The sequence below is a fragment of the Silene latifolia genome, chromosome 4, assembly GCF_048544455.1.
Source record: "Silene latifolia isolate original U9 population chromosome 4, ASM4854445v1, whole genome shotgun sequence".
NCBI lineage: Eukaryota > Viridiplantae > Streptophyta > Magnoliopsida > Caryophyllales > Caryophyllaceae > Silene > Silene latifolia.
The window spans coordinates 66,598,610-66,614,906 of NC_133529.1; the positions used below are offsets into that span (position 1 = coordinate 66,598,610).

Below are 16,297 nucleotides of genomic sequence, written 5' to 3' on the forward strand. Positions count from 1 at the left end.
CCTCTGATTCACATATGTGGGATGTCAGTGCTGTTGAATTTGTTCAAGCTGAGGGTATAATTGTAAATGAATCAAATATTATATCAAGTAAGGAATCAATTCCTGATCTACATATAAAAGATCACAATATTGACGTCTTGACTCTGGAAGATCAATCTGTTAAGGAGAACCATGGTGTGTTTCAGAAAGCGAGTAAAAAGGATGCACAAGAACCAGTAGCAAGATGAACTCGCAATAGAGGAGGTGGAATCTACAAAACCCATGAGCCAAACCACCATAGCAGTACCTGTCATTGGAAAAAGATAGAGATGTTAAAGAGGCACAAGAATCACCTGCTCTTGATCCAAGTATTGCACCTGCTCTTGAGTTTGTGCAACAATAGAGGAGACATTCTTCCATCGAATTTGAGTCTGAATGCCAAATAGAACTAGATGGTTTTGGGGAAATCCGAGACATTTCTAACAGATAATAGTATTGGATCACTACAATAATCACTTGTTGAAACAAATATTTTGTGTGATGATGAGTCTGAGGATCAATCCCAGAGAGTCGGTCCACTGATAAATCAAGAATCAAAAATTGACGAGGATTGCAAAGTGTTCCAACAATCTCCTATCGTTAAAGCAAGCGTTTCATCTACTACGGTGTATGAGGATCACGTGAATATTAATTCGCAGATAGTATCTATAGAGGTCTAGAAAGTATGCTAGATATGTTGGACAAAAAATTGTAATTGGAAGTACATGGATATCCTGATGGTAGAACTTATTTCATTTGTTACTCAATCCTCAATTATTTCTGGTGTAGGTGAATATTGTATCTCAAGATTACAAAAGTAGTTATGGCTAAACAATTTCTTTTGGCTCTGATATAATTCTTGGTAAAGTGTGATATTGTTTCAAATATCATGTGATATTTTACTTTAATGGTTGTGATATTGTTTCTCATATAACAAAAGTGGATAGGGATTTAAAATTCCTTTTACTTTAATATTGTTTTGTATATAGTATGATATTGTTTTATATACAATATGATATTGTTTCTAGTGACTTGTGGTATTTTATTTTAATGGTTGTGATATTGTTTAATAGTAGCACAAAATTTGAGACAGCTTTTAAAATACTTTTAACCGTGATATTGTTTTATATACAGAGTGATATTGTTTATGAGTATATGTGATATTGTATACTAAATACAAAAGGGGTACTGTCCACAATTAACTGTGATGTGATGATATTGTTTTAGAAGAAGGGTGATATTGTTTCAAATTAAGTGTGATATTGTTTACAATAATGTGTGATATTTTAAAATACAAAAGGCAAATCTTGGTAACACTATATTATTAATTCCAAGGTTTCGTGTTCCAAGGGTCAGGCAAGTCGTTCTAACTGCAGGCAACCCTTCAGGAATTGCAGCAACGGCCAGTGTTACAACAATTTCAAAGTAATAAGTACAGTTCTCAAACGAGTATTTAAAGTTTGTTAGCCACCACCCATCATCGACATATTCCCAGGTAAGGAAATACTTGTCATTGATCATCCAAACCAATGCACAAATAATCCCAATTATAACAGTCAACATTTCACCAAATTCATTCAACTTCTTTTTTAGGGGGGCTCTTCCTCATTCTTGGACGCCTCTTGTATTTGTGAGTGCACCTTCCTTGTCTCAGTCCTCATCCCAGTATAAGTCACCAATAAAATACAATTCCCATTGACGACCGTAGTTCCAACAAAAACCATGCATTTCTTTCCCTGACTGACATAGGCTTCACAGTCTTGCTCACCGCTTCACTCTCACCTGTCAACGGCCCCTGCGCAACCCTCAACGTTGACCTAATCAATGTCAAAACCCGCATATCAGGAGGCACCTTATCACCAACTCTAATCTCAACAATATCTCCAGGTATATACTCTTTTACAGGCAAACTAGTATCCTTTTTCCCATCAAGGATTACTGTCGCATGCCCCGACTGTATTTCCTTCAAGGCCTCCAATGCTTTCAAAGCGTTGCTTTCCTACCACACCCCAACTATACCATTCACAATCAATATCAAGAATATCACCAATGGCTCAACAAACGCCGTAATCCCCTTCATCGCCATCATACCACTGCAGCAAAAACGAAACCACCGCAGAACACAGCAATATCCTAACTAAAGTATCATTAAATTGATCCAAAATCAACCTCCAAACCGAAACCCCCTCATGCTTATCCAATTCATTCAATCCATAAAATCTCTGCCTTTTCTCGACATCGTCACTCGAAAGACCGACATCACGACTAACACCATACTTTTCCTCACACTCCTTCAAGTCTTTTGTCCACGGCGAAAATGAATCTCCACATTTCCCTGGTTTACTACTCAAATTCTGTTATTTTTTTTGGCATAATCCCGCCTTCTTTTCTCCAATTTACTTCAATCACTACCAAAAATTCACAAATTACCGCAAAACAGAATTACTCCATCTCATTTACTCCTGTAAATTACGATATATAATCAATTAATCAGAAGATTTAACATTTCAATCATTCAATAAACAAAAATATCCACAACAATATACATACGTATCTGTAAACGCATATTGTATAATTAATCGATTTTAACAAATTTTCCCCCAAATATACCTAATTTCAAAAATTTGAAAGCATTAGATCAAAACTTATACCTGTATTCAAATCAAAACGCAAATTATATCGAAGAATGATTGTTATTGCTTCGTAATTTTGAGTGATTCAGGAATTTAGTACCTTATTTCCTTCATTTTTAGAGAGAGAAAGGTAGAGAAGTAAAAAGATAATTTTCACAATTTACGTGTTGTTTTGTTTACCTTTGAGGGTGATTTGTTTTCTTTATCCACGTGTCACTATCCCAGAGGCCTATTTGTTTAAATTCGCAAAATCTGAGTCTTTCATTTGTTTGATACGACGGTTATTTATTAATCCTCAATCCTCAAATATTTAAGAGTTCTCACCGGATCCCGACTCTATATATATATATATATATATATATATATATATATATATATATATATATATATATATATATATATATATATATATATATCCATTTATTTGTTTTAAATAAAAAGATACTAGTTATTAAATAAATCTGTTTTTAAGACTTTAGATATAAGGGTTTGGTATTCGAGATTCATATCTACAAATCTTCCTAAGTAGTGTAAAAATAAATTATGCATAATTGTGACGTATGTGGCTTGAGACAAATTTTAAAAGAGGCCGTTTACCACTATTCTCCCTCGTTCACTATGAGTATGATATAATTCAGGTGAATGAAAGGGGGTAATAAACTACAAGTCCTTGCACAATATTGTGAGTGTATACTTTATTTCTCCAAGTATATATTTATAATAAAAGAGTTGCTAATCCAAATGCACTTAAGAAATGTCAAGAGGGTTGTAATTCCAAATTCTATTTTGCCTCCCAATACCTATTGTTTAATATTTCACTTTAGAAATGAGAGGCATTGAAATTTAAACCCGTGACTTTTGGGTCACATGACTCTAATACCATGTCGAGAAATCATGTTAACTAAAAGTTTAAACTAATGGTTGAAGTTACAAGATCGATTTTATACTCTAACAAGAGGAGAGTGGTGTAATTTCATTCGAACACGTTACCCTGTGTTTGGATGGATATTGAACCCGAAATCGACAAGTAGCTGATTTTGTAGCTTTCAACTTTGTGTCCACCTCTAACTTTTGAATTACTATCTACTTTCTCCAAGTCTATGTTGTTTTGTACGAGTATGTATAGAGGAAAGTCACTACTTCACTACTTGAAGTAACGACTTTGCTCCTGATCTAACGTGGATCCATTCTCTAATAATCGTTTCAACACAACCCTCATTTGTAAATTTTTTTGGGGTTGAGCAATAGTATAGCAAATCATTCAAATATACACATGCGACTCAGTTTTTATGCTTGATTTAGATTAACCGAATAATTTATACTCTCATAGAACGAGTAGCTCAAGCGTGTGAACCTTTGACGTTACAAAATTAACCTTAAGCTAAACAATACTTCGACATCGTACGAATGTTAAAATTTACACAAACTCTTGATTAAGATGGACATATCCGTCTTAAATAATAAAACAGGTCATATAGATGAATGTGATAAAAAAAAAAAAGCAGAACAAAAAGCAAAAGGCAACACTCAATTCCTAAATTAAATTGCAGCTTGTATGATATGACCTTTTCCATATGGAGAAATTTATTAACATTGATTGTGTCAAAACTGTAAACTATAGAAAGCATTGCTATCAGTTTTACTATATGTGCTAGTATGCTGTCATTATCAAATGTATTAGAGAAGAAGTGTTCAATGTAAATTGCATATGTTTATTACCTCTTAACACTAGATGATCATGTAACAACTTTGTATGACCTCTTCAAGATCACAATTATGATGGAGGAACCAACATCTGGTGAGAAAGTTGCAGGTAGTGAAGATTTAACAGCAGAAATATTCATCCGTTTGCCTGCAAATTCTCTCGCTCTATGTAAATGGGTGTCGAAACAATGGCTTTCTTTAATTACCAGTCCTACATTCATCAAAAAACACACCCTTACTTATCCGCCATTATTATCTGGCCTCTTCTTAATCCCTAGACAACCCGGCCAATCTCATAAAATTCATTCCCTTTCACTTAATCAAACAAAACCCAGTTTTCCATTTGTCGACTTCCTCAATTATCGAGGGTTAGAAATTATACATGCCTGCAAAGGACTGCTTATCTGTTATTCTCAATCTGAGATGACACATTACGTGTGCAATCCAACAACCCGCCAGCTCAGACAGCTTCCTAGCTGCCCGTATCTGAGAAATGATGAATTTGCGCTTAATTTAGTGTTTAACCCCCTGAGATCACCTAATTACAAGGTTGTCTGCCTGCAAAAGGTAGATGGGCAGGAGTCAAACTACAAGATAGCCATATATTCGTCTGAGACGGGTGTATGGAGTCTCTCTGAAGAGCCTTTTTTCGTCCCTGATGATGTGGAGTTCAAGGACGGTGTCTCCTGCAATAATGCAATTCACTGGCTGAAGAACACTGTCAGCGGACTGTACCTTGACTTGAATAATACAGAGATGCTACAAGAAATGCCAGAGCTTCCTAGAAGGGATGAGGTGGAAGTATCACAGTATAAATTTAAGTACTTTGGTAAATCCAAAGACTACTTGTTCTATATAATTTCGCGCCCTCTTCTAAACTATTACGAGATATACCAGATGAAGGAAGATTACTCGGGATGGGATCTGAAATCAAGGCTTAATCTCAATGTATTAGTCACTAAATATCCTTCTATAGCACGGCATTTCGGGTTTCATCCTTTATTTTCTGAATATGAGTGTGATGTCTTGAGTGTTGTTCATTCTGGGGACGAGGACGAAGATTTGGAAGTTGTGCTATCAATACCAGGGGAAGTTGTAACTTTTAATCTCAAGAAGAAAACCTCAACAGAGATGCATGATCCGGTGTTCCGTCCCTCTGATGTAACTATTTGGTATAAAACCCATTCAGTGTATGAATATTTTGAGACATTGTCTCTTGTTTAATGTAGATTACAGGAAAGGTTCCTTGATAAAACAGTTGTTGATTGAAGTTTGCTATTGTAAATATATTTGTCCACTGAACTTAACATATTTGTGAATTGTGATGTTTAAGCCTCTGACCGACTTTGATCAGTTCTTTTAGATGGAAGTTACTTGGCGTTGTACAGTTCAAAGACTCATTCTTTTCCTGATGTTTGCGGTCACAGCCAAAATTGTGTGCCCCTTATTCTATGTTACGCCCGACTTCATATAACCTCGCTTACCCACGTCTAAACTTGATTCTCAGACGTGGATATGATAAGCCAAAAACATTTGGAGTTTTGGACTCCGAATTATGTTGGATATTTCTAACAAGTTTACTTACCATGGATTAATGTTAGAGTTTGTTGACTTTGATATTTTCATATGCCTGAGAGGATGTCACATTGTCACGTAGAACTTTCTCTGAGAAAACATCTCCTCCATTTCTCATTCTTGTGTAACAAACACATTCATCCAGACAAAAACGAATTTAAAGCTAACAATGGAGGTAAAGGCAGTTGTCAATGTCGACTATGATGATAATGATGAGTACTTATCAGCTGACGAGAGCGGCATTGAGACAGAAGACTTATCAGCTGGAGACTTATCAGGTGGTCTTTACTTCTCTTTACCAGACATAAACTTCGATCTAGATTTCGGTTATCAACTGACAGAGCCTTTGTTCCCAACCATGTCCAATCAAGACTTCCTGAGGTATTACTCCCTTGACCCTCCCTCGGTATCTGGTCTTGTTTTGATCCCTAAACAGGCGTCTGAAAACCCGCCAATTGAGTATGTTTCACTCAACAATTCTCAAACTAGCGACTTCCCGGATTTTTCATTTCTTCAAGAATTGAAACTTACAATATTACAATCTTGTAATGAGCTATTACTTTGCTATTCCCATGCATCCCAATCGTATTACATTTCTAATCTCGCAACACACCAGATCGACCAGCTTCCTAGCTTTCCTGTCATGGGAAACATATCTACAGCCACTGTAAATTTGGGGTTTGATCCGAAAATTTCACCTAATTACAAAGTCATTTCTGTTCAAAAGCTAGACCCGAAACTTCATCAGATATCCATTTACTCGGATCAAACCCGTACGTGGACCATCTCAGGTAAGCCCTTTGACGCACCTGGTGACATGGACTTCAACGAGGGAGTCTTCTGCAATGGCGCAATTCACTGGATGAGACGCACACCAAAAGGGCTTTACTTTGATGTTAATACAGAGATCCTGAAAGAGATGCCTAAGCCTCCAGTTAATAAAGAACATTCCCTGGTCAGCTGCGAGTATTTTGGAGGGTCCTACGGCCGTCTTTACTATGGCAGCTCATCACCCGACCTGCCTTATTTCGAACTCTTTGAGATGAAAGAAGACTACAGTGGTTGGTTTCTGAAGACTTGGATTGATTTACAGGTCTTAGCAATGGATTTCCCCCTTATTGCTCGCAGATCCAAAAACCCACACCCTTTATTTGGACGTTATGAGGCTGACATTATATCAGTTGTACAAGACCAGTATTATGAAGATTTTGAGGTCATTCTCGCCATTCCCGGTGAAGTTATTGCCTATAACCCTGTTAGGAAATTCGCGACAAACTTGTGTGACTTAAGGCTAAGTGGAGATGACAGAGCCGTGTGGTATAGGATCTATTCTTGTTATCAGGTGCTATGACTATATGATCTTTCCGACCGTTTGTTTACTTTCAAGGATTGAACCATGTTATTGCTGTTTTTTTATGAGAATGAATGTGCATTTTGGCTACAGTGATGTAGTTTTAGATGTGCAGGATTTTTCAGTACAGAATGAATAGAGAGATGTGTTTTTTCAGTGTGAAGTGATGTTTGCTAAATCTGATAATGTTCTTGACAAACTAATTCAATTCAGCTCCTATCTTGTTCAATCCAACGGATACGCAATTCATATTCAGGCTTGTGCCAGACACGGTTTTCCTCAGCGCCGATTTTACAGTCCACACACAAGCAGAATACCAAAAAGTCTGAAACCAGAGGGCTCCCCTGTTGAACAGAGTTGGGTTATGGCTCACTCATCACATACACAGTGTTCACTGAACCGTGCTATAAGGTCACCCATAACACGACTCTCCTACTTGAGTTACCGAATAACGAGCTGTCTAAAACACCAGTGTTAGACTACATTATTATCATTACATGACTTCCAACTCTAGCACCTAGCAACGTATCTTATCTCCTTACATCTATACGGAGTATATAAACTAAGCAAATTGGATTAATTAAACCAAAAGGGAAATTAATAATTTGGACAACGTCATTAGACAACTAATAAGCTGAATTAGCCTTTGTTTTCTTAGAAACGGAAAGAAAATAAACTAAAGACAAATACTTGTTTAGAATCTACTTGACTACATACATCCTTTAGTTGTTAGAATCCCACTCAAGAAATCAGAGAGATGGAAAATGAAGATCAAGTAGTAGTTGTAATGGTACCTTTCCCAGCCCAAAGCCATCTCAATCAACTCCTCCGACTTTCTCAGCTCATAGCCTCATATAGAATCCAAGTACATTATGTTGGCTCGGCTGCTCACAACCACCAGGTCAATGTCCGCGACCAGAACTTGGAAATGCAAACACATGGTAATGGTAATGGTAATGGTAACGGTAACAGTAACATGTTTGTTAAAATCAAATTCAATGACTTCAAACTAGGTCCTTACAGTACACCCCCTCCTGACCCTAATGCCCGACTAACACCCCTTCGCATATGAGACCTCTTAGGCTAGCCACGGTCCATCTATACGGACTTTTGAAGGAGCTTGCAGTAAAGTACAGGAGAGTCAAGGTCATTCATGACAGTTTAATGGCTTCTGTGGTTCAAGATGTGAAAACTATTTCAAATGCAGAGGTTTACACTTTCCATGTTACATCTGCTTTCACGCTGTTTTTCAATAGATGGCAGTCTATGGCTGATAAACCATTTCAGCTCGATGTTGAGGACATTGCTAGACGTGTTCCATCTAATGAAGGGTACAATACGACATCTGACTTTACAGATTTTATAATCTCTCAGACTAGGTTGAGTTTGGAACTCGCATCCGCTTCAATCAATAACACCTGCAGGCTGATTGAAGACAGGTTCATCGACTTATTCAAAAACTTGCCCATGAATTCCAAGATCAGACACTTCCCTCTTGGACCTTTCAACCCGATAGAGAAGAAGATCAATGTTATTGCTGAAGAATGCAATAACAGACACAGATGCCTGCAATGGCTAGATCGGCAAGAGATTAACTCTGTAATGTATGTGTCTTTTGGTACACTTACCTCAATGACTGATGAGCAGATAGCAGAGATAGCAATTGGGTTGGATAAAAGTGGGCAAAAGTTCATATGGGTTCTTAGATTTGCTGATAAAGGCGATATTTTCACACATGATGAGACAGCAAGGCAGCCTAAGCTGCTAGACAAGTACCACCAGAGGTTGAAAAAACGAGGCTTAGTGGTGACAGAATGGGTCCCCCAGCTCGACATTCTTGCGCATCCATCAATTGGGGGGTTCATGAGTCACTGCGGATGGGGCTCATGCGTGGAAAGCATTAGCATGGGAGTAGCAATCGCAGCCTGGCCTATCACCTCTGACCAGCCAAAGAACGCGGTCCTAGTAACTGAGGTTCTTGGAGTTGGTATAGTTGTTCGTGAGTGGGAACACAGAGGTACAGTTGTGGTTTCGAGTACAGTTGAGAATGCAATTAGAAAATTGATGCAAACAGAAGAAGGAAAACAAATCAGGAAAAGAGCTACTGAATTAGGATCTCGTGTTAGAGCGTCATGTGCCAAAGGCGGTTCTTCCCGTTTAGAGTTGGATTCTTTCATATCTCACATAACTAGATCCTAGATATTGTTCTCTTACCATTGTTTTCTTGTTATGGTTTATCTTTATATCAATCAAGCTTTCTTCTTTACTATCGAAAAACACCTTTCCAATGTCTGTTTTATCTTTGAAAGTTTGAATTCAACAGTTTTGTAATTTTTCTAATGCCTATTTGTCTTTGTATTCAACAGTTTCGTAATCATTGGCTTTTGCCATTGAATGAAAAAAAATCGACTATTCTAATAAACTCACATATTAGGTCATTACCCTTTTCATATTCTTGAGTAAGGCGGCATCGCCATTTGACTTTTCAGGTGAAGAGAAGGCGGCCAAATGAGACTGACTAATGCAGTGAAATACTGAAATGGAGGAAGTAGTCTTTACTAAAATTTACGGTTCTGAGATAGCACACAGTTCAATCTTTAGCAATCGCTTAGATGAAGGATTTTTTATTTCTAGTATAAATATTGTGGGAAGTGTAATTGAAAAAGAATGAAAGTACATACACTCGATCTGCCTTGATTTAATTTTGCTCTCAGAATACAACAGTCTTGTTCTCCAGGAAAGGTAAAACCCGCAGCTCACAGTAACACTTTATCGCCTTGGCAAGACATTGTTTCTCAAGGTTTTCCGACTTCTGAACAAAGCTCTGGAAGTTATCTCTGTGGGAAACTCTCTCAACCTGCAGCATAGAACATAAGACAATTCAGTTTTTTAATAAATCTAGCCAATGAAGGAAATAAGCTATGGAGTCCAAACCTACACACTCCGTACTATGCTAGTAAAGTCATGTAGAGATGGTTTGAATCCCGTCAGCATAAATATTGTTCATTACACAGGTCTTTACTCTTTATAGGTTGAATACTTAAAGAAAGGAGTTATCACGGGCTTAGTAGGGTATATATGATGGAATATGACATAATGTACACCGTACTTAAAGGCATACTATTTGTTCAATGATTGCTCCTGCATCAAGTTCTTCGGTCACAAAGTGAGCAGTAGCACCAATCATTTTCACTCCATAATCAAAGGCCTGCCAACGTCACCTGCAAAATAGTAAGTACAGGGACACACCAAAATCTTGCAAGCGCGAAATTTATTGAAAGTAGAGAGAAGCAAAATGGAACCTGTCTGGAAGGATTCCCACCCTTGAATGATGGCAAAAGGCCGTGATGAATGTTAATTATGTCCTTTCCATACTTTTTCAAGAAATTCCCTGAAAATATCTACAAAAAGATTATGCAAAATCAAGAATTACAGTGAACAGGAAAAGAAAATGAAGAAGAAGAATAGCTCATGAATATCAAAAGTCAACAACATTACGAGTCACAGCCCAAAATCTGTTTTGAGGTTGCCTCAAGTTTAAGACGGTCTTTTTTGTAAGCTGAAGACGGTCTTATACATGTTTTCTCTGTCTTATTATTTCAGGTCTTTAACACTCGCACTTTACAAAATGTAAACATGTTTCCTTTGTCTTATTGTCAACTCCAACATCTGTTGCTTCGTAGTTTATTCATAGTTCCTTCGGCCTTAATAAAACTCCAAACTTTGTGATTATCATGGAAATTTGTAGCGCAAGCAGCCTAAGAACAGTGTACAACAACATTGGCCCAACACCTAAATGGCTTCCTCCCATGGCGAGGTGAGGGGTCATGTGCACGTGGCCTTGATGCCAATGGAGTCAAATATTGTATCAAGTGACTGCCATTATCAATGCAAAAAGAAGGGCAGAGCCAGTTTAGTGAGCAATTTACTTTATTTCATCATAATCCAGTACCAAGGAATAGTGAGAACAACCTTATGTAGCTACAACAGAAAGTGTCACTAGCAGAGGATGAATATATAGGAGGGAGATCAGGGGTACCTGCATGTACCTCGCAAGTATTAGAAAATCTGTATCCTGAACTAAATCCAGGATCTCCTCTTCCCTTTTGTTTACAGCACTAGTGTTTAGAAAATGATATGGAATCTGATACCGCTCAAGAAAACGCATCGCATGGGAGTCTGGATCTCTATGATGATTGCTGCAAGAACAACAGAAATCTCAGTGAAGATAGCACATATTAAGAGTAACATGAAATGTGGGGGAAAGGGTGTGTTCATTGATAACCTTATCACACAAGTTATATCAACAGGCAGTCTTTTGTCTTGCCATGCATGTAGCAAATCAACAAGACAATGATCCTACAATAAAATTAATGAAAGATAGTGTTATATTATGGAATACCGGCTCGCTTCTCCATGACGAAAATGAGGGGATAAAAGGTAAAATAAAAAGAAGACCTGCTTAGAAGCAAAAACTGCAATTTTGTATTTTGGATCCAGATCAGGCACGCGAACTACTGATTTTATTGCACTGAACATTGCACCAAGTTTGAGGAAGTCGGCATCCATTTGCGTCCTTGGCCATTTGGATGGATCAAAAATAAAGTCACTGAAAAGCAAAGGAACCAATAATTATTACTCCATGTAAAAGAAATTTCAAACCACCTTTTCTCACAGTGAAGGTTCAAACTGTAACATTTTAGCATCAGTGGCCACTGACTAGCTTAGGTGGTAATGTCATTGAGCGAGTGGTACTCATCACATGAGATCAAAATTCGTCATCATCAAAACTGTTATTACGGCTCCATTCAAACCAAAATCTGATCACTGACTGAAGACTGTAGGCTGGTAGCCATTACCTCATGCAATGGGGTAAGCAGGTGAAAATGAAATAAGCGATAAAAAGGACAGTATAATGTGTACCTAATCGGGAGTAATAACAAAAGGATAATGTTTCGAAATTGTAGCATGTACATATACTAGAAGAAAAATGACCACTATCAATAGCTCTGAAAGCAAGAGCAATATACAGAAGCTCAATTATGAAGCGAAATCTAGCTACATTGCACTACCAGCACAGTTTTTATCCCATAAATTTCCTCGATGCTCCTAAATTTACCAAACTCTATGAAGAGCTTCACAATTCAAGTGCTAATCTCTCCTCTCTAACCAAAATATATGTCAAATCATCAAATGTCTTAAATACTACTCCCTCTAACATGCATTCCTATATAGTTGCGCCAAAACCTATATTGGGCATTTCGGAGATATAGAGGAAGTAACAAACCCGCTATTGTGTTCTATAAATGCTCTCAGAGCACCAGTATGAAGATATGATATCCCATAAAAATTTAACCAAAGCAAAAGAATAGTAAGTCTTTGGCTCAATCAGAAATGGATAAATTGGCATAGGTCAATCAAGGCGACGATAATGCAGCAAAAAGCAAAAAGCAAAATGCAAAAGAAAAAGACCTTCTGGAATAAAAGATAGGCTTGTTTTCAGGCACAAAAACATCAGCTCCAAGAATGTTTCCACCCCTTGAAGCAATACACTCTGATAACTTGGCCACTATCCCAACTGCATCCTACATTTTCCCCACAAATTATGGAATAAGAACGTAATACGACCTTTGATTGGTTAAACACTCGGTATTGCAACAACAAATAAGATATCCAATACACTATAGAACCATTGTACACTGTAAAACGATCTTACACAGTAATCAATGATTAGTGCATTTCCTATCAAACAAACAAGAAGATTCAATCTTTTCACAATTTAAACATATGGGCACCAACCAAAACAAACGGACGATTGAGACGGAGAGAGTAATTAACATTGGATAGTGTAAAACAATAAAGACTCAAACTTTTCATAATTTTTGGGCACCAACCAAAACAATTACTCCCTCCGCCTCGATCACTTTACTTAACTTGTTTTTTCGTATACTAAACAAATGACTGAGACAGAGGTAGTGATTACTGTGGATAACGTAAAATAATACAAAACGAATACGAGTAGAAGAATAACTTACAGGGCAATGAAAGACATGGATGCCATGAACGAGAGAGGGGTCTGCAGGTGATTTACAAGAGTTGAAGGATCTCTTTGTCAATTTAGAGAAGTTGGGTTGTTGTTGTGATGATAATCTTCGAAAAATATTCATGTTTTTTTGCAATAATTTTGGACCTTAATTCTTCATCATGCTAAGATATTGGTTTGTGGAACTGAGACAGCCCAGACAGGAGTGTACGAAAGGTGAATAATTGGGTTGCCATTTTTTTCACCAACTAATTTCTGCATATTATTCACAATCCTCTGGAAATTATGGTGGCCAATCACTTAGATTAGGAAACACACAAAATACTCCCTCCAATTCGTTATAATGTTCCCCTTTGCTTTTGGCACGATACTTACTATTAATAAAAATGAATAAAGGACATTGGTGGGGTTAGTGTTAGGAGAGAGAGATGAATTAATAAGACTTAAATAAAGAGTTGTGGGGCCAAAACATTAAGAAAAGTAATAAAATATGAGTAAAAGAGTTGTGTGGGGTTTGGTTATAGGAGAGAGATGAATAAAATAAGAGTAAAAGTTAGCAAAAAAGGAAATGGGAACATTACTTGAATAATCCGTTTCGAAAAAGAGGGAACATTATAGCGAATAAGAGGAAGTATTAAATATAGGTTTGCAAGGTTGAGAACTGGCCCATCATTATCCGTCTTAGTATAAAAACGACCTAAATATGCTTCCACTTGCATATTTGGTACAAACCTTTTTTTAGTCCCTAAACATCTTTTTTATCTTGTCTACCATATTTTACAACAGATTTGTGTCTCAATAAAGAGTACTTTGTAATCGAAGAGATTATAAAAGTTAGGTGGATTTTTCTATAACACTTATAGATTCGAATTTGGCTTTATTTTAGGAGGTCGTTGGAATTGTGCTTTAAACAATTTCTTAATTGTTCTTGTGTAATTAATGATTATGAGGGAAATGAGTCGCTAAAGTGATTGCCGCCTTTTCTACTGTAGATGTAGTTCTCAACGTAATTTTCATCACGGGTAGTTCGAAAACAGCATTTCTAATGTAGATTAGTTCTCAACGCAATTTCATCATGGGTAGTTCGAAAACAGCATTTACACTGCAAATATAAAACCAACTTGGCACCAATTTTCATTCATATTTCATATCCTTCTTAACTGAGTCTTTTATTAAAATAATATTTAAAAATAAAAAAATTATCATTTTGGTTTTAAATCAAAACAATTTGTCAAATTAGTGTTCGTGTAGGACCGGAGAAACCAAACTTAAGACCCATAAGCCAATACCTTTGCCAATCACCATTGATAACCTCTCCCCTTCCTTGACCACAACACTATCGGTAAGTCACTAACCACCACCCCATCGCTAGCCACCCCACCATGAACCACCACTTAACCCATGAAGCACCACCGCCCCACTCACTCCTACGACCACCGCCAACTCCACTCACTAGACATCACACCCGAATTCACCACCACCATAACCAAAATCTCCACTATTTACCACTCGAACAAACCACCAGCAGCAGCCAACTCAAAGCCCTCGGAAAATTAGACCATACCTCGCTATGTGTTGACATATGGGCAGTGGTGGAGCGAGGGGGGCACCCCCGCTAAAGTTTGAAAACTTCGAATTTTTTAGTTAAAATTTTCGAATTTTTTCGAAGCACCCTTATAATATTTCTCTTTCGCCCCCGCTGCCTTAAAATATTGGCTCTGCCCCTGCATATGGAGAAGGTTTTGAACTAAGGAGTGGTCCATTTTTCTGGGTGAAACAGGGAAGGAAATGCTCAGTGGTGGATAAACGTCGTCGTCGGTGGTGACGAGCATTGGGTGTGGTTGCGGGTGTTGACGGCTGATGGAGATAGCTAGATGTAGTGGGCACCTTTACCGAAGAACACCTTTACCACACCCAAAATCACGGAAACCGAAAACGAAAATTAGCGGACGAAACGATATGAGGGAGAGAGACGGTGTTGGCAACGAGCGAGGTTGGTTTCGTCGGACTTTTGGCGAGTGCAATGGTGAGTTTTGTGTTTGGAATGCCGGTCGTCCGGATTGGGTTGCTTCAAGGGATGTCGAGGACGGGAATGTGGTGGGTCTGGGAGTACGTAGGTGTAACACCCCCATACTCCAAGTGCCTTACCAGGACCACTCAAGGCATGGAAGTGCTACCATCTCGGTTACCCGAGGCAATGATAATCAAATGACAATGAAGAAACATAATTTAAATAACAAAATAGTTTAAAGTGATTACATGATCAAAACCAAAACCAAAACCAAAACTGAAATACAAGATTCTCAGACGGTCTACTGCTAAAACTATCAAAGCTATAAAATATCGTCTGACACAGCGGAAGACTTCTAACTGCCACGTGATGACTCATCCCAGCTATCCCATACGCGTCATATCATACCTGCTCAATAATCGCTCACCACCCCGAATGGATCACCACAGTTTTTAAAACATTAAACAAATGGTCGTACTAATCACACAATTTATATAACAACCAACAACACAAGAAACAAGCAGCTCACACGGTCACACACACAATCACACCCACTCCAATCAATCTCCGTCACCGACTGTCCACTGGACCAGCCCTGCCAGTGGGGGACCGCAGCCGTTCCCACCTAAGCCCCGCTCATCATACCGAGCGATAACCCTGTCCCATTAATCTGCACATCCCCTCCCGTGTCGGGTTCCACGGAGGGCGAAACTAGGGCGTGAAGCCACTCCCGCAAGTGACTCCACTCAGCCAAGAACGCATCTCGAGAACCAGAGACAAACAATCACAATCAACAACCGTCACAATACAATTACGATAGTATTAAACAACCACAACACATCAACAACACATTATGGGACTAATACTGAGTAGGGAAACCCTACCTGGAACAGCAACACAATCAGACGGTCTCAACAGCTGTATCAAAATTCCTCTTCTACGAATCCTCCTCCTAACATATA

The 16,297-nt window shown here is 38.0% G+C and overlaps 5 protein-coding genes across 6 annotated transcripts; 3 read left to right on the forward strand and 2 right to left on the reverse strand.

Moving 5' to 3' along the window:
* Nucleotides 1-250: 250 nt before the first annotated feature.
* LOC141651603 (calcium-transporting ATPase 1, endoplasmic reticulum-type-like) lies at nt 251-2,765 on the reverse strand. Its single transcript, XM_074459307.1, has 5 exons — nt 2,752-2,765; nt 2,066-2,111; nt 1,706-2,017; nt 333-458; nt 251-286 (listed from the first exon to the last, which is right to left on the reverse strand). Exons 1-5 carry the CDS (start codon nt 2,763-2,765, stop codon nt 251-253), a joined length of 534 nt encoding a protein of 177 aa, XP_074315408.1.
* A 1,665-nt stretch (nt 2,766-4,430) lies between these two features.
* LOC141651604 (F-box protein At5g07610-like) lies at nt 4,431-5,579 on the forward strand. The gene has a single exon (XM_074459308.1). It carries the CDS (start codon nt 4,431-4,433, stop codon nt 5,577-5,579), a length of 1,149 nt encoding a protein of 382 aa, XP_074315409.1.
* Nucleotides 5,580-6,035: 456 nt separating this feature from the next.
* On the forward strand, nt 6,036-7,354 carry LOC141652272 (F-box protein At5g07610-like). Its single transcript, XM_074459805.1, has one exon. It carries the CDS (start codon nt 6,100-6,102, stop codon nt 7,279-7,281), a length of 1,182 nt encoding a protein of 393 aa, XP_074315906.1. The 5' UTR covers nt 6,036-6,099; the 3' UTR covers nt 7,282-7,354.
* Nucleotides 7,355-8,315: 961 nt separating this feature from the next.
* On the forward strand, nt 8,316-9,797 carry LOC141653547 (zeatin O-glucosyltransferase-like). Its single transcript, XM_074461349.1, has one exon. The coding sequence runs from the start codon at nt 8,350-8,352 to the stop codon at nt 9,478-9,480; it is 1,131 nt and encodes a 376-aa protein (XP_074317450.1). The 5' UTR covers nt 8,316-8,349; the 3' UTR covers nt 9,481-9,797.
* Nucleotides 9,798-9,892: 95 nt separating this feature from the next.
* On the reverse strand, nt 9,893-13,595 carry LOC141653549 (formyltetrahydrofolate deformylase 2, mitochondrial-like). 2 transcript variants are annotated; one of them, XM_074461350.1, is made up of 8 exons: nt 13,317-13,595; nt 12,754-12,866; nt 11,740-11,890; nt 11,567-11,640; nt 11,321-11,480; nt 10,584-10,682; nt 10,403-10,489; nt 9,893-10,138 (listed from the first exon to the last, which is right to left on the reverse strand). In XM_074461350.1, the coding sequence occupies exons 1-8, from the start codon at nt 13,446-13,448 to the stop codon at nt 9,992-9,994; spliced, it is 963 nt and encodes a 320-aa protein (XP_074317451.1). In that variant the 5' UTR covers nt 13,449-13,595; the 3' UTR covers nt 9,893-9,991. The 2 variants fall into 2 exon arrangements, with proteins under 2 accessions (XP_074317451.1, XP_074317452.1); XM_074461351.1 differs by having other exon boundaries at nt 10,391-10,489.
* Between the last annotated feature and the right edge of the window lie 2,702 nt (nt 13,596-16,297).